Consider the following 19,022-nt stretch of genomic DNA (forward strand, 5'->3'; position numbering starts at 1 on the left):
GTAAAAGTTAATGTGTTTTTTTACTTAATAACTTAGTAAATTGTTTCTATGTTCATGTTACTTAATAACTTAATAAATTGTTTCCATCTGTCAGTTTCTAATAGTACAACATCGTAAAGTATTACACACACACACACACACACACACACACACACACACGCAAAAACTGAGCTTCATTTGTCACTGTGTCACAACTTTCAGAGTGCCTGAATATTTCGCTCTGTAAGTTGTGTCATGGGTGACAAATGAAATTGAGTGTCTTTCAAAATGGTGAGCAATATGTATTGAATTGCCAACTGTTGTTGCTGTAACATATTGAGGTGATTTTGTATCCTGTACAAAACTTCTTATTGTGTCTGTTGACATTTTGAGAAGTCCTTAAAGTCACTGCTTATTTTGTTAGTTAACTTCTAAAGGTAGAGAATGTGTCTTTTTTGACCATTTGCGTTTTAAGGGACTTAGTAAAATATTAGCATCACGAATGTACAGCATTTAGATTTTCTGTCTGTTATATTGCAAGTCGTTGTATATTTTTAAGATAGCTGTCTCTTTTGAAATGGCTTTCATAACTGCACAAAAAGTGTAAGCCATATGTGTTTATGTGTGCATGCTGGCAGTTGCACTTTGCACAACTACAGTCAGTAACTCAAGTGCATGCAGGTCCTTTACCTTCACTGCAAACTGTGTAGTTCAGCATATCTAATGTTACAAGTAAACTCCAACTTTTGGTGCATGATCTACTTCTACAGTGTTTTGAATATCTAAAATGTAGACAACCAAATATTTTGCATAACTGTAGCATTTGTTTTATCATCATATTTCATCATCATTTTTAAATGTATTTGGTGTTTTCTCTCATAGAGCTAAGAGTAATTTTTAACAGTAAGCCAGACACAGTATAAATTATTCAATGATTACCCATAACTTACATTAATTCTGGTATGTAATAATTTAGGGGAGAAATCTACTTTTTTCATGAACATTTCACTGAAATCAGTTGGGAACTGTGTTTAAATGTATTTAAACAAATTACGAGATGTGCAATATAAGGTAGTTGGGTCCCTCTCACCCTGTGCTTGTTAACCTACTCTGACTACTGTCTCCTGTTCGTGAGGATGGACCTAATAGCTTCAGAAGCTAGCATAGTTTTTTGTACTCATATGTGTCTATTGAGAGAACTTAAATTCTGCACATTGTTGTCTGACCACTTACAAAGCTGGCTTATTTCTGTGGATCATTGTGAATCATCGTTTATTTATTTATTTATTTTTTTTATTTTATTTTTATTTTTTTTTCGGCTGCCTAAAATTTCTGCAAAAAGAGAAAAAACAGTATAAAAGGGTTACAAGTATGAATAAAGCAAAAGAAAAGAAACTTTCCTATGGAATGAGGCAATAATTAAAGAGACAGTGAAAGCTTCGAGTAAATAATAATTTGAGTGAGATATGATATGACATGATAAATGAAGCAGAATGTACACGTAAAGGTCTTTGAGAAGAAGTAAGAAGGCTCATTGAAGTGAAGGCTAAAGTAAACTCATGTTGCAGGCAGTTGGTTGTATTATACAAATCATACTCGAGCATGCTAAGAGGAAACATTTTAAAACGTAGTTAGATGGGGAGTAGTCAACTGACCTTAGTTCACCATACTTCATCAGTGAAGGTGGGCAGTGACACAATAATGACAGAGAGAAAAGTGTTCAAGCATTGTAAGCTTCTGTTTAACTTTACAATACTTCGAGAGACTGACCAAAAAAATAGGTGTAAGGTATGAAGAGAGGAAGTACTCCCCAAGAAAACGGTGTGGGGGTGATGCTACTAAACGAACTTGAGGGAATTATTTACAGAACAGTTGTGTAGAACAATACTATAGGTTTCCCTCAGTTTTGACAGTGTGAGAACTAGCAGCTCTCGAGAAGACAGGGCATTGATTCATCAGATGCCAGTGTCCTGTTCCTACTGTTTCTGTCAATCTAGACAGAATGAGACACAACACATTTTAACTCTCTCATTTTATCATTCAGGTAATTGAAAGTCTGAAAGGATTTAGGCAGGAGAACCTACAGACCCAAAAATGAAACTGTAATTAATGTTTATATCGGTACTAACTTTATGATTCTCTTATATTGCGACCTGTAAATTTGTTAAGTTAAGATTACTTCATCGTGTGATGATATTTATGTTAAGCAGCTTTCCTCTTACAGTATAGTATTTACATAGCCTACATAGTGGCCACTTTACTTAGCATGTGTGTCATTGACAGTTTTCTGGTAGCTTGGGATCAAATAGTGTAACCTTTATTTGCCACCAATACAAAGTCTTGACAGCTTAAAAGTGTGTTCTGTAATGGGATTTTGACTCTGAACCTTTCCTAGATAACACTTTTACTGCCTGAGCTAGCTGTTATCCAACCTGTCAGAAAATTTCAAATGACACATGCCACACAGTCCACTGCTGGGGCAAAGACTTGTTCTGGTTACTGCCAATTTGTTACAAAATTTCAGGGCTCTTTATCATTAACTCATTAAACATTTGACAGTTGTTAAATGTCAGAAACCTTTCGGAAGTGACGTTTTGATAACAAATATCATTGCATAACTTGATCTTCACAGTACAACATTTTCTTCAAAGCTGTACTAAGGTTAGTTAATCTCTGAGAAATGAACACACACGTTTACTGATTATAGTGTATGCTTGAGTCTGTTGAGAATGGACGTACTTGCAAAGATGTAGTCAGTTACTAACTTCCTATAGCAATGTGCCCCCCCTTCCCATTTCTCCGATTACATGTCCCACATAACTTATGTCTGTTGTGCTTCAGCTGGATGCGCCTTGGAATGTTGGTGAACCCTAAGGGCAAAGTTCCTGTGAAGGTAGTTGCCAAAACGTTTGCGTCCGGGAGGACGGAGAAGATGGTGTACCAGTGTCTGTCAGAGCTGGGACTGCCCAGTGAGAAGGTATGGACTTCTGATTATAGTTGCCTAGATAATTTAGCAAGTACATGTGGGGCAGTCTAACTGTATGCATAATATGTAGTTTGACAGAAATCCTCAAGTCCAGTAATTAAAGTGCTAGACATGTAAGTGCACTGATATTTACGTACACCACCACTGTTGTCTATCTGTGAACCTCAAAATCGAGCAGTGCATGTTCTTGTCAGTACGTGTGAACCTGTTTGCTTGGAGTGTTGGCACTTACTTGGCCTGAGGTAGCAACTAAACATTTCAGGGTAGTGGTGGTCTCCGCTCTATAGCAGAAACATGCGCAGTGGCTCTCCAGGATTCTCTGATGGGTAGCTTGCAAGCTGAGTAAACACTACTTGCACAGGTGTCATTTCATAATAAGGTTTTGCTTTTCCTTAATTGTTACTCAGAATGTGACAATTTCAACGATGTATAGCAGAAACGTCTGACAGTTTTTAACTAATATAGTCTCAATTATTACTTTAACATTTTTACGTGTTTATTGATCTTGGGGTGTAGTAGCCATGAAGAAATAAATCTACAAAACAATATCTTAAGATTTGAAAATGACATCCTGTCAGTGGTATCCATCTTTTGCTGCTCACTGTTCCAGTCTTTACCTGTACCCCTAACTTTCACAGGAAGAACCACAATCTGCCTCCTAAAACTGATCCAACTCTTATAATCTTATCTGCTCACAGAGGCTCCACCACTGTGCTCGTGAACTGCAAAGATTACCTATCTGACGGACTCCACCAATTGTCAGACACATCCACATATGAGGTCAGTCGCAGTGGTGCCATTCTAGAAATTTAACAGGATCTCCATCCCAGAACCTCTCCTCGAGTTGTCTCCCTCCTCGCCCCCATCACTTCCTGCTCTCCTACTTTCTGAGGTGCATAAACACAACCTCTCAGCATGCCTCATTATGGGTGAATGCTGCTTCCCCTTGGAGAGAACCTGTGCCGTTCTGGGCTGACACCTTGAGTGTATTACCTGTAACCTACTGTCCTATATAAAGGGGTCATGTGGGGGAGTAAATTCAGTAAGTCTAGGCTCAGTATTGGTTTTAGGTCAAGTGTGATTGACAGGGTCGGTGGTGAAAAAGTGTTTTTTCAGTGTGGCGACCGGAAGGGGGAGAAAAGGCCATGAACAAACCTACCTTGTTTGAATTAGGGAATGAGGCGAAAGGTAAGGCCTTGGAAATTACTGATATTTCTGTGGGACGGAGGCTTTTGGAGGACAGTTAGTGACACTGTTGCAGGCCTGTTTAGGGTATGGGTTCTGTGGGCTGGTAGGTGGGAGTTGTTGGTGTGTTAGATGCAGTAGGTCTGCAAGGCAGGACTTGGCAAGTGCGAGGGGAAAGGGGGGCGGGGGAGTTTGATGGAGGCTCTCATAGAGGTGGTGGATAGTGGTAGTCAGAGGTGGGAGTATGTGGTAGACATGTTGGACAGTTGTTTGAGGTGATGGTGTGTATTGCTCTAGCTCCTAGAGGTTAAGGGTTTCATTCCAGGAGATGAAAGACAGACTTTAGCATTGCAAAGGAGGAAGATGTTACATGTGGAGCAGAGTTAGTGCAAGTAAGTGTCCTCCTGATTTATAAAGTTTTGCAGGACTAGATTGGTGAGGACTGTAGGCTGAACTTGAACAGATAGAGATCATAGTGGAATGATGGGTTGCTGCTAGAGGTGGGTAATTTCAGACTGGGTGTTGCTAAGGATAGGGCAATTTTCTGTATTGGTCCAGATGTAAGGGGTGAGGATCTCCAGTGCCTGTGGCCTTTCCGTCACTGATCAGTATCTTTCCGGACACCTAAATGTATCCCTACCAACAACTTCTCCTACCCACAAACAAATTTGAGCTGCAGCCAAGGACACCTGCACACCATCATCCTATGTTGATCTACTTATGGGCCACCTAGAGAAATCCGTACTACCCACCCAGAATTAAAAACCCCTGACCTTATTCAGATTCATCATAGTCAGGCCAGAGGGTGAGGACATCCCTCCAGAACCTCGATACCTTCTCCCCGTTCGCTTCACCCAGTAAGAGCCATCTGCTGTCATCACGTTTGCAGCAACGAGCAGTCACTCTTCAAATATGCCAAGGGACTCACTGATGCCTTTTGCAGACAGATGTTATTCTCCCACAGTTTGTCCACTCAGTTGCTTACTGTCCCCAACATACCCACTGACCATCTGGAAATGATTTCCCCCTCCCTTCTCTTGTAACTCAGTATCCCATAGGACTGGAACATTATATACTCAATATATTCCTCTAAGGTTTCGACTACGTCTCGTTGTGAGCTGAAATGAGGAATATCCTCACCACCTCTCCCTCAGTGGTATCCCACCACCCACCCAACCTACAAAGTTTCCTCATCTGCCCACATTCTGGCTGTGCTCCTTGCCCCCAGGTTCATATCCCAGCATTAGACTCAGATGCTGCACCTACACATTGTCAGCTGAATGCACAATGCAGTGCAGGGATTGCAGTTTGACAGGTGAACTAGGATGAGGTATGGGCATTGTGCTGTGTGGGGTGAGTAGAGGGAAGGGGGGGGGGGAGGTGGGAGGCAAGAAGAGGAGTCGGGGTGGATGGCTAGTAGATCGAAGGGAGGCAGCCGGTTCGTCAACTAGGAATGCGGCGGGGTGGCAGGTGCCAGGTGGTCAGGCTAGGCACATGATGCATCAGTGCCATGGAGCCAGTGTGGAGTGACACACAGTGCAGGTGGCATTGACTGGGAGAGGGTGACAGGACAGAGGAAGGGGAGACTCTGGGTGGAGGGTTTGGGGATAACAGCTTAACAGAGATTGGGGCCAGGTGGGTTACAGGAACTTCCACCTGCATAGTTCAGGAAAGTTGTTGGTCGAGGGAAGAATCCAGATGTCCCAGGTTGTGAAGTAGCCATCAAAATCACACTTGTTGTGGCCAGCTACATGTTACGCCACAGGATGGTCAACTTTGTTCTTGGCCACAGTTTGACAGTAGCTATTAATTACTTGTCGATGGACCCCATTCGCCACCGGTCTGTTCCGTGGTGGAGCGTGGCCATTGCCACCATCGTCTGTGATTATCATTGTGCCTTGCAACATCTTAAGCAGCACCAATCCTACACCAGTCTTATTATAATGTCTTTGCTCCAAAGAGCAAGCAGTTATGTTGGGAATGCATTGTCTTGTCCATAGGTTCTTCTGTCCCTTTGTCGTGGGTGTGGGCTACATCTGTACCCAACAAGGTTGTCAGTGGCACTCTTCTACTCCGTGCCTTGCGTTTCCGGTTGGCCTTTGTACGGATCCTTCAATTCTCATGGAATACTTTACAACCCATTTTGCGACAGCAGCATTGAAAAGGTGAAAGGCGTTAGCCTCCTATCCAGCTGCCTTCCTCCTTCAAACAACAATGGACTGAAGCTTCCCACTTGTTTTACTCCATGTCAGGCAGAATCCTACAGTGAACCTTTTACTGAATGGGAACTTTGCCTGGACCTCTCGTCAAACCACGACTGAGCCCCTTGCTGTGATTTCATCCATAACCAATTGCTTCAACATCTCTGTCCTCCATGATGAAAGTATATTGTCCAGGTGCTTAACCACATTTACTAGAAGGTATTTTTGCGTCTTAACAAAGAGACAGTATTGTGTTCCCTGTCCTTAAACACGGCAAGGGCACCAACACCCCATTCTTTGTGACCCCTTCGGGGACAGATTTGTGGCTTTAGGTCAAATCTCTATTTGTTCAGTTGTCGGCTGACTTTCAGGGGCCTACCTCTCTGGCTAATAAATTTCATGCAGTCAAAGAGACTCCCACCATGTGATGATCTCCCCTCCAAGTCATCAGGCAGGAATCTACCATCCTCTGCTGTCTTTGTATCGCCCATACTAGGTTGACCCATCGTTTTTTACTCCACAATGAGTGCCCCCACCCCCCTGCCCTGATTGTTGTGGGGGCCCTCCTGATGTTGATCTGTATTTTGCTGAACTACCCCCGCCATTTGGCCCTTTGCATTAAATATTCCCTCCCACCTTCCTCATCCTCAGTGTTAGTGGACAACCCTCACATGGTTGCATCTGTCCTCGGCTTTCTTTGCATAAGTGGTTTCTCCTCCAAGGTTTAAGTCCTTGAATTTCACTGTGGAATTGGGGAGTCCTTTGGTTAGCATTAGCGTTGGCAGTACTGTTGGTTGTGGAGACTTTGACCTTGCCTCCACACTGGCCAGGTTCTCCCCCACTTTTTTCCCCTATGTTTGTGTGGTCTTTTGTGCCGTTTTGTTTCCCCTTTTCTTATGTCTTCTTCCCCTAGTGTTGTCCCCATTGTGTCATTAATCGTGGCACGGTATGAGGATCAGGAAGGGTCGGCAGCGGTGCTGGTACCCCAGTGTGCGTATTGTTTCTGGTCCGCCCCTGTTCTTGCTGATTGCCCAACCCCCCCCCCTCCCCCCCATGCCCATCTGTTCTTTCCTCTTCCTGCTGTCCCAACATTCCTTTTACCTCTTTGTTTGCCTGTTTTCCCTTCCCCTTGACTGGACTGTATATTTGTGTTTTTCCTCCCTTTGTTTCTGCCACCTTAAATCGTGGAATTGATGACTTCACTTGTTTGGTCCCCTCTCCTAATCGACCATCCGAGGAACGTTACCCCAGTATCCTAACACTCTGTGCCCAACGGTTTTCCCATCCTCTGTCCTATCATCCCCTCCTAATTCACATCTGCAGATCACCCCCATTGTGCACTGCTTGCCAATGGCTCTGGCACTCGTGCGTAGTGCAATACCATACCTGCCACCCCTCCCGCCCTGCATTCCTAGCTGGCAAACTGGCTGCCTCCCTCTGAGCTGCTAGTTGCTCACCCACAACCCCTCTACCTGCCTCCCATCTCTCTGTCCCTCTACCCCTGTCAGATACCGAAGTTAATTGCTGTCGGGCTGGGCTAGCACTTGGACGGGTGACCATCCGGTCAGCCGACCACTGTTGGCAAGCAGGGTGCACTCAGCCCTTGTGAGGCAAACTGAGGAACTACTTGATTGAGAAATAGTGGCTCCAGTCTTGTAAACTGGCATATGGCTGGGAAAGTGGTATGCTGACTACGTGCATCCAGTGATGCCTGTGGGCTGAGGATGACATGGTGGCCAGTCAGTACCATTAGGCCTTCAGGGTCTGTTTGGGTGGAGTTAAGTTTAGCTTCAGAACAACATAATCCATCTTGGTTTTACATAATCCACCCTGGTTTTTCCATTGTAGAATAGCATAATTGCCACATGTTAGCATTTACATACTTACAGGTCTAGTTTGACAAGGACAGGTAGTTGGCTATAGTCTTGTAATAGGAACCATCCCATCATTTCTGTTAACTAATTTAGGGAAACCGTGGGAAACCTTAATCGAGATGGTCTGGTGAAGATTGGAACCTCGTCCTCCTGAATATGAGGCCAGTACCTGCCACTGGACACCTGCCACCCGTTCCACACCAAAAAATCCCTCCTGTGCAGCCCATCCAAGTGTGGGTGGGGTATCTGCAGTGACAGGAACTCCCTCACCCAGTACACCGAATGTCTCACTATGGACTCAACAGGTGAACCCTACACCCCAAACCTCATTTGAAGCCTCTTCATCTCTGTGTAACTGCTGGAACTTACATCCACTTTAACCTGCTTACTCTGCTCTACTGTGTCTCTGCATCTACAGGTTTTACCTCCCACACTTCCTTCCATTACCAAACTGACAGTTTCTCAATGCCTCAGAACGTGTGACATCGATGCATCCCTTCTTTTAAACAAGTTATTTTGCAATTTTCTTTTTTCCCCCAATTTGCTTCATTACCTCTTCATTAGTTATCCAACGTACATATCGCATCCTCAGCATTCTCCTGTAGCATCATATTTCAAAAGTTTCAACTGTCTTTTTTAAAAAATTGATTTCACTTCTACAAGGCTACACTTCAGACCAAAGACAGAGTGTGCGTTTGGGTGTCTGCGCGTAGCGGTTGGGTGTCTGCGCGTAGCGGTTGGGTGTCTTTGCGACTGTATATAATCTTGTTAGAAAAAAGCTAGTGATTGAAAGCTAGTGTGACTGCTGTTTTCTGTTTTGTGTTTCTGCACTCCACTGTAGGTGAGTGGTTGTCTGTCCCTAATTTATGTATTCCTCCGTCCAGGAATTTCTGTTGTTGTTAAATCTTCAGAAAAGATTTTCTAACACTTAAATTTACATCTGACGCGCAGATTCCCCATTTTCAGAAATGATTATCTTGCTATTGCCAGGCATCATTTAATGTCCCCACAGTTCGTCCATTATCGGTTATTTCACTGCCTACCTAGAAAAATACATTAAAAGACTGAATTTGACTTAATTTGATTCATTCCTTTGTCGTCATCTTATAATCTCTTTTCAGTTCACTATCCATTCTGTTTGAAAGCTATTTCGAGTCCTTTGCCACCTCTGACACAATTACAGTATAATCTTCAGACCCCAAGGTTTTAATTATTTCTCCCTGAGCTTTAATTCCCTTTTCAAATTTCTCCTGCACCTTGTAGTTAAACTATAAATGTAGTGTGAATGGTGTTGCACTGCAGGATTGAGCATTGTACAGCAGGACAGTAATGCCAACTGTAGTCGATATATACTTCCCATCTCAACAGTTGGCTAATATAAACTACTGCGAACGGAGCCTCTGTAGACAGAGAGAGAGTTTTGTCAGTGCAACTGTGACTCGATGTAACAAGCATATGATGCACGCTGTTTTTTATCGTAGTAATGTAATGATTAATCCTTAACATGCCTCAAACCATGGTAGCTATCTGCACAATGAAGCAATATCATTGACATCACAGGAAGGTGGCCCAAGCTGTGGACGAGAAGTGAATAAGCGTGACACTTTACAAGATAATGCAGAACATAACAATTCATACCGATTTTGCTATTGATATAAGCAGTGGGTGACACATGTCATGCAGAATACATTATGATGTCTAGGACAACAGGAAAATGTGGTTTGAAGTGCGAAAGTAGGAAAAATAGACACAAGTGGAAACTGCTGGGTAATGTCTCTCAAGAAAGTGAAACAGTGATGGAGCACTTTTTCTAGTTCAGAAGAGTATACCTCAGGCTGAATGCAGTAAGAAATGTATCTCAGATGAAATGTGTGATAAAATATTGGACATACACTGGAAGATAAATGACTGGAACAGAAGAGTACATTATGTTGCTGGTTTTTTAGAATTAATTAATTGTGATAAAAATAAAAATAATCAGTTTAGGTAAACTCGAGAGCAGTACCTCATTCAGCATGAAGTTGTAGCGGGACTTTGAATTTTGCCTCAGATATAAATTATACCGTCGCAGCGGTATGAGCGCTCGATGGCAGAGAAAATACTAAAATTGTAACTCTTTTTTTGTTTTCTATCCGTCTTTTTTCTCTTGAGAGCCGAAGGTTAATGCAGACGTAAAAACTTATTAGCTAGTCTTGGTCTGCTAAAGTCGAAAAAAAAAAAAAAACTTACTAATGTGTAGACGTATTGTGGAAGTTGTTATGAAATTCGTAGGATGGAAGTAGCAACATAAAATAAATTGCATTCAGTATCAAGATGATTTTAATTTGTACAAATTAGTGATTCCTGGACGATTGCAAGATTTCGGAGCAGACTTTTCTCGCAGAAATGAAGTAGGAGATTTTTGAAGACCTGGACACTGCACGAAAGAAGACATGTTAACATGTTAAAGGATGAACTCTTATCTACGCCATTTCCCCCTGTCAGTTACATTTTGTTATTCTCTGTTCTTTTTCAAATAATTTTTGTAGTGGAAATTGGTTTGACTTTTGCTCAGAAACACCACAAGGACCACCCCAACAATAGCTTTTCTGAATCACGAAGTCCTATAACTTTTCTGTAATATGAAGTCTGACTTGAATTTCATTTTTTCCCTTTTTCACGGTCATTAACGATTTTTAAAGCCCACTTTTTATTCACTATTTCTTCCCACATTTTCAACCTTTTCTTTTCTTCTCTTTTTCTTTAATATTAACCACTACAAAGTACTGAAAAGTGAAATGATAATGATATCCATAAGTCTCTAGTGAAAATTTCTGCATATGAAACCATGATCACAGAAGTGATTATGGTAACATGTTTTTGTCTTCTCTTCTGCCTTACTAGCATAGTATGAAGAATATTCTAAAGAATTTTTCAAAGCTACCAGTCCCGTATCTTATAGATTCATTTGTGATGAATTCCACAAGATGAGACAGACCATCAAATGGCACTTGCGATGTGAATGGCCTGCAAAGTGGTGTGCCTACAACAGAGACAAGGTTCCACTAACGAAAGAACTTATGAGCACCACAGACTTATCGATATCACCTACTGACTGATGATGAAAGAATCTACCGAAAGGTGCTGCATAAAGAAAGCCAAGAGAGTTCTGATTTACAACACTGCCTATGGAGGCCTCTTCTGTAGAATTTGGTGACTTTGAGAAAATGGCCACCTTTGACTTACAATTTTCTGTCACTTTGACAATCAATAAACATTCTACTCTCTGTGGAATGGAAGTCTGGCAGCAAGAGCAGTGAATGTAATAGGGTTTTGTTCATATCAGCTCATTCCATTTCTACAATTGTTGCTTCCCTCTCAAACCTCTCCTCTTACTTTTGACCATTCCAAATAATACGGCAAGAAAGTACTATATGCAATAGTCAAAAGTAAGAGCAGAGGTTTGAGAGGGAAGCAACAGTGATAGATGGAAATGGGAGTGAGGTTAATAACAAACAGGCACTGAAGGTATTGTGGAAGGAATACTTTGAGCATTTGCTAGATCTAAATGGGCTTGTAGATGAGGATAATAGACTACAGCAGGTAGAAGTAAACTCAAAGGGGGAAAAGGATCCGACACGGAAAGAAATGGAAATGGCACTGGACAGGTTTAAAGGAGGAAAGGCACCAGGTATGGACAAAGTAAGTGACAAAATGGTGAAGGCAGCAGGGAAGATTGTGGAACAGTGGCTGTATCGTGTGATGAGATTGGTGTGGAATGAGAACACGACTCTGTAAGATTACAAGAGCGCATTAATTGTCCCTGTATTCAAGAAAAGGAGTAGGAAGGATTGTAGAAACCACAGGGGAGTCACACTGGTACCACTTTGTGCCAAAGTATATGAAAAGATCCTGGAGACCAGACACTAAACGATGGTTGAGAACAAATTGAGGGAGGAACAGCATGGCTTCAGACCTGGCGGGTCAGCTGTTGATCTCATGTTTGCAGTGAGGCAGCTCCAGGAGCACCAATATGAAGACCTTGTGATGGCCTTTCTCCATATAGAAAAGGCATTTGATTGTCTCTGTAGAACAAAAGATCTGGGAAGCACTAGGAAATAAAGGAGTGGAAAAAGAGACGACAAGCAGAGTGGAGGAGATGTGCTGTGGAAGACTTTGTTCTGTGCGAGTGGGACATGAAAGGACAGATTGATTTTAGCAAACAAGTGGTGTGAAACAGAGCAGTGTACTCTCATCTCTCCTCTTCAGTGTGGTCTCGGATAACATAAAGACTAAGGTGGCAGAAAAAAATTGGTGAAGATGAGATGAAAGCAGTGGTGTTCAGGGGCGACTTGATGATCTGGGGAAATGGGGAGGAGGAGATTCAGGAACAGCTGGACACTTGAGAAGAAACTGAGAGACAGCGTGGGATGAAATTTAATGTAAACAGATGTGAGATCCTGATCACAGCTACAAAGAAAGATATGAAGAAGGTGAAAAGTGGCAAATGTGTGGGAAGTGTGATAGAGGATAATAGAAGAAGTAAGAAAGAGATCAGTGAATGCAGCAGACAGGCAGAGGCATTATTTAGAAGTGTTAGGAGCCTGGTCTTGAACAAAGACTTCCACAAAACAGCAGAGAAGTGATTTATAGAAGTTGCCAAATCCCAATATTGACCTATGCATCTGAGATGTGGGTAATGGAGAAGAGATGTAAGCAGATTACAGGCATGTGAAACAAAGTTCCTCAGAAGTAGGATAGGAGTAAGTAGGCTAGGGTGGATGAGGCGTGAAAGGATAAGGGAAATTGTGTAAGAGGAACTCTTGCAGAGCAGGGTAGAAACATCATGGCTAAGATGGTGTGGGCACTTAGTCAATGGAAAACAAGAACATTCACAAGAAGGAACACTAAATGGAGATGCGAAGGAAAGGACCGAGATGAAGACCGAGGAACAGGGCTGAAAGGCATGGAAGAGTGTGTTGAAAATGAGGCAAGGACTGGAGGACTGGATTAGAGTGAACACAGAAAGATGGTGGGAGAACAGGACTAGATGGTGATGCTTGTGTTCCAGACAGACCCAGCCTGGGGCTGCAGACTGTTCGAGATGATGAGAAGACGACTCTGTAAGATTACAAGAGAGCACTAATTGCTGATGATGATAAAGGAATAAACACTGAACTAATGGCTATAGTTGGGTATCCAAGTATGTGGGCTGGACATAACAAGAACACTTGTGTTCCTGTAATGAGCATAGTGACTCTGCAGAGCTCTTCCCTGGAAGTAACTAATCAAAATTTTTACTGCTAGGATATGAATACATGGTGTGTGATGCCTCACACACCCCAATTTTTTTAAAAGTGTGCTTCTGTGATCCTATGAAATGTCCTCGAGACTGGTTACAGTTGATTTTGCAATTTTGTAAAAAGAAGCCCTTTATTGTAAATTGAGTTTTCAATAGCTCACCTGAAGATGACTGGCAGGTGCCCAATTGAAGTATTGTGGATTGTATTAACAGTGGCTGGCTGCGAGCCCAGAATGTGGTTGAATGAGCCCTCCATTGTTACCCAATTGATTCAAGAAAGCTCCCAAAATTTTACACCATTGTTAAAAAATCAGCTTTAGCAACAGCAATGCAAAGTACCCAGTTCTGGTCAACATTGAAACTGAGGAATGTGAAATGTTTACTATTCACTAAAGACAACTGTACGCTACTGTTTTGCATCAAGTGACACTTGCTGCTGGTGAAACATTTAAGGCTCAGAGTTTTGGGAAGAGGGAAAGCCAGCAGTCTTTCTGTGCCAGAGAAGTACACTAAACCATATTCGCTTGCACAACAAAAGAATATGATTTACTGATTCTCATTGAACAACATGCAAGTCTTATCAAGATGCTTTCGGAATTCAAATGGTAGTCCCTGGAGGGAAGGCGACATTCTTTTCGAGAAACGCTACTGAGAAAATTTAAAGAACCAGCATTTGAAGCTGACTGCTGAACTTTTCTACTGCCGCCAACATACATTGTGTGTAAGGATCATGAAGATAAGATTCGAGAAATTAGGGCTCATACAGAGGCATATAGACAGTCATTGTTCCCTCTCTCTATTTGCAAGTAGAACAGGAAAGGAAATGATTAGTAGTGGTACAGGGTACCCTACGCCATGTACTATACAGTGGCTTTTGGTGCATCTATGTAGATGTAGATAATAAAGAAATAAGGCCATAATTTTCTTGAGAGGAAAAAAAAATCCAATGTTCTTGTGCAGTATTTATTATCATTTGTTGTCTGACTTAACATTCGAATGACTTGCAAGGAAATTAGCTGCTTCTTGTTAATTTTTTTGTCATTAGATACAAAATTTCCTTAATAATTCTAGTACTTAGGAATCTTTTCACTGTTTTGTATTTTTGTGTACGATGTGTGTTAAGCAGAAGAATAAATAATATTAAATTAATTGTGTATAATGCATAAAATAAGCAAAAATCCATTAACAGTGACTCACTGTGAAACAAGAAGTTCAAATTGTTTTAGAGACTTTTCTTATTTGTGCCAATTAAAAGACAAATCGAAGGAACAACATGGAGCGAAGGTCTATTGAAGGATATAATATCAATATTACTTATTGGGTGTATTTTGTCTTGATAACTCAATTTACTGTTTTCCATCAAAGTTTCAAATTCAGTTTTCTCGTAATATCTTTTTTGGACAGCACACTTTACCAGTGCTGACACAACAGATCTGGTGTACTAGAGTCTCCTGGTTTCTGCTCCCTAGAATGACTTTGATAATGACTGTTTTGTTGACAAGCATGTCGCTTCTTGATGTATGGTCCACTGCTGTGCCATCTTGTTTGTCATATATACAGGGTGATTCAAAAAGAATACCACAACTTTAGGAATTTAAAACTCTGCAACGACAAAAGGCAGAGCTAAGCACTATCTGTCGGCGAATTAAGGGAGCTATAAAGTTTCATTTAGTTGTACATTTGTTCGCTTGAGGCGCTGTTGACTAGGTGTCAGCGTCAGTTGATGCTAAGGTGGCGACCGCTCAACAGAAAGCTTTTTGTGTTATTGAGTACGGCAGAAGTGAATCGACGACAGTTGTTCAGCGTGCATTTCGAACGAAGTATGGTGTTAAATCTCCTGATAGGTGGTGTATTAAACGTTGGTATAAACAGTTTACAGAGAATGGGTGTTTGTGCAAAGGGAAAAGTTCTGGATGGCCGAGAACGAGTGATGAAAATGTAGCACGCATCCAGCAAGCATTTGTTCGCAGCCCAGGAAAATCGACTCGCAGAGCTAGCAGAGAGCTGCAAATTCCACAATCAACTGTATGGAGAGTCCTACGAAAAAGATTAGTTATGAAACGTCAACTACCCGAGGCGATGGATCGGCCGCCAGGCAGCCCGTGACAGAGCACTTCACCACTGGCCTCTAAGAAGCCCTGATCTTACCCCCTGCAATTTTTTCTTATGGGGGTATGTTAAGGATATGGTGTTTTGGCGACCTCTCCCAGCCACCATTGATGATTTGAAACGAGAAATAACAGCAGCTATCCAAACTGTTACGCCTGATATGCTACAGAGAGTGTGGAACGAGTTGGAGTATCGGGTTGATATTGCTCGAGTGTCTGGAGGGGGCCATATTGAACATCTCTGAACTTGTTTTTGAGTGAAAAAAAAACCTTTTTAAATACTCTTTGTAATGATGTATAACAGAAGGTTATATTATGTTTCTTTCATTAAATACACATTTTTAAAGTTGTGGTATTCTTTTTGAATCACCCTGTACTATGAGAATTTGAGAACTGAGGTGGGATTGTGTGTGTGTGTGTGTGTGTGTGTGTGTGTGTGTGTGTGTGTGTGTGTTTATGTTAAAAGTAGGCTGTATTATATTTTTTAACATTAGAAAAAAATATTTTAATGCAGCTGCAAATTTAATGTGTTATAGAATAAAATAAAACCAACATATGATGGCAAGCAATCACTGAATGACCATTGGCACCTTCCCTCATTTATACTCCTTCGCCCCCCTCCCCCCTTCCTCTCTCCTTCTCACTGTGCCTGCCTTCTCCATGCCCTATATAACTAATAGTCCTTCACCAGATGATTAAAGCACTTGACCACATTTTAGATTCAGTTCCCTTTTGTATTAACTTATATTTCAGATATTCGCTACGTGACCAACAGTAATTGTTTTTGCTTCCTTTTTTTCAGAATGATGTAATTGAGCCTGCAGATTTCACGTTTGACAAATTTTACGCATTGTACCACAAAATATGTCCAAGGAATGATATCGAAGAACTGTTCCAGTCAATGTAAGTACTTTTCCTCGAAAAGCTCTGAGTGAGGATACAGTCCAAAAGTTTGGCTACGAATTTGATCTTCTTTATGTGCTATTACTCTTCCCATTGTTTGTTGTAGACCTCATATGTGGCTTTTGTAACAAATAATTGGACATAAATAGCATCCTAACAAATATTGGTGTTTTGATTGTTTCCGTGCTTCTGATTCCTCACATTTTTCCACACTGTGGTCTGGTACTGTAGTTTAAAATGTTAAATATCCCTTACTATCAAAATGTTCATAGGTGTACAGAAAGTAAATATCCTGTGCTGAACAAACTATTATAGTGTTTTTTTTTTTTTTTATAAAGAACTTTCTGCTACCAGTTATGATTTTCTTTTATTTGTGGTTTACTCAATGCATTTCGGGAAAAGATTCCCATTTTCAAGTGTGTATTTCTTTGTACTGTGTCATTTTTGATGTGTGAGTTTCTGCTTTGTTTTGCTAGCTGTTAGTTTTCTTATGCTCCATTTGTGCAGAGTCTCACACATGTTAAACATCACTCACAACTTTCAGTGCATAGTACACATGAAGAATAAAGTGCGCAAAGAAACAGTTACAAAGATGTATTTAGGCGTAGAACTACAGTGTGGAGCACACCATGCAAGCTCCGATTTCTCTTATTTTATTTCGATGGTCATTCAACCTATATATGTGGGTGCCTACAAAATATTTTTGCATTCAGAGCAGAAAGTTGGAGGTGGAAGTTTCGTGAGAAGATCTCACCACAGTGAAAAACTTCTTTGTTTTAATGAATGCCACCCCAACTCTTGTATCTGTGACATTGTCTCCCCTATTTCTCTATAATATAAAACAAACTGCCATTTTTTGAATTTTTCTGATGTCTTCCGTCAATCCTTTCTGGTAAGGATCTCATACCACACAGCAATACTCGAATAGAGGATAGACAAGTGTAGTGTAGGCAGCCTCAACAGTGGACTTATTGCATTTCTAAGTTGTCTGCTAATAAAATACACTCTTTGGTTCATCTTTGCCACAACATTATCTATGCGATTTTTCCAATCTAAGTTATTCGTAGTTGTTATCCCTAGGTGTTTCAGTTATTTAGTTGATTTGTGTGATTTAGAGTGTGGAATGATAGAGAAATAGTGTGAAAGTGGTTCAGTGAACCTCTTTCCGGGCACTTAAGTGTGAATTGCAACATGGTGACATAGATAAATAAATCTATAATTGAATTTAATGCAAAATAACACATATTTGACATGTCTCTTTGCTCTTTCGAAAGAGACCGAGCGAGGTGAATCGCGGTCGGATACTCGACAGTTGTTGGTTTAGTTGTTTGAATCCCCACCTTACCACCCAGGTTTATGTTTCCTCGATTTCTCTGAATCGGTGCGAAAGGTGGGGACAGTCCCTACGAAAGGCCACGGCCAATTTCCTTATCCACCTTTGTCTGATACGAGAGTCTAGTCTGCCTCTGGTGACCTCAATGTGGTGGGGTCCTAAACATTAATTTTCACTCATAAAATACAGTAAAATTGTTCTGTGTTAATATGGCTTCGTAGACATTCAGGAACAGAAGGATAATAGTGTCTCTCTTTTGATTCAGGCCTGCCTGTCTTTATGACACTTTCTTTTGCACTGTACGTACAGAATTTGGCCCTTTTGAGGTGATGATTACCTGGAGCTCAAGACTGGCACCTTTCAAGCGGAGTTCACCTTTTAAGCAGTAAAACTGGCTTTCAGGGGAATGTCCGTTCGTTGCATTGTAGCAGTTGGGGTGCAGAGACCACCTGCCTTTACAGAAATGGGCACTAGAAATGCTGCAACACCTTTACACATCTTCACTTTTCCAGTTCTCAGGTGAAGAGTTTACCGGCATGAGGACCACACCTGGAGTGACGTGACGAGTGAAAATGAGGAGGGAATGCACTTGAGTAATGGTCATTCCACAATAGAATTCGTATCCCCTGAGTTGTATCTTGTAAATGAGCACGTATACATCGTATTGCGTTTTCAAAATAGTTGACCGCCGCAGTCTCTCTCAATACACTTGTAGCCAGAAGTGATTATTCGTACTTATCCAGTCATTGACGGTTGTTTACAGATCCCCAGAAATTATGCATATATTATTCGAAATGAGTGATCGTTCATAAGGGGGTCTTCCTACAGGACTTTAGTATAGTACAGTATTTTATTACATTGTCTTTGCTTCACTGCATGCCAGTTTTCAGATCCTCTAAAGAATGACTTAAATGTGGAATTAAAAACATTGTGGACAAAAGTAAGGAACATATTAGCTATTGGAGCAGCTGTTCATAAGTTCAGTACACAGTTGCCGAGCAATGACAGTCTCCAAATGTGGGTAAACTAATAATAAGTGTTCACTCTGTTAAGACACTCCTGCAGCTCTGTACACACTGAGAGAATTGCATTAGTGGGAGGAATGATACGGGCAGGGTGCTAAGACTTTCTCGTGCACTGATGGACGCAAACTTATTTGCTGTGTGTGTAAT

General features: G+C 41.4%; 1 protein-coding gene across 4 annotated transcripts in view; it reads left to right on the forward strand.

The window, feature by feature from the left end:
- Positions 1-19,022, forward strand: part of LOC124550879 (1-phosphatidylinositol 4,5-bisphosphate phosphodiesterase) — a 411,295-nt gene that overhangs the window by 299,180 nt on the left and 93,093 nt on the right. For all 4 annotated transcript variants that reach the window (XM_047125637.1, XM_047125636.1, XM_047125638.1 and 1 more), the window contains 2 exons: positions 2,821-2,956; positions 16,417-16,517. In XM_047125637.1, the coding sequence (XP_046981593.1) occupies positions 2,821-2,956; positions 16,417-16,517 (237 nt within the window). The remainder of the gene's footprint in view (positions 1-2,820; positions 2,957-16,416; positions 16,518-19,022) is intronic.

The sequence above is a fragment of the Schistocerca americana genome, chromosome 9 (genome assembly GCF_021461395.2).
Source record: "Schistocerca americana isolate TAMUIC-IGC-003095 chromosome 9, iqSchAmer2.1, whole genome shotgun sequence".
Taxonomy (NCBI): Eukaryota; Metazoa; Arthropoda; class Insecta; order Orthoptera; family Acrididae; genus Schistocerca; species Schistocerca americana.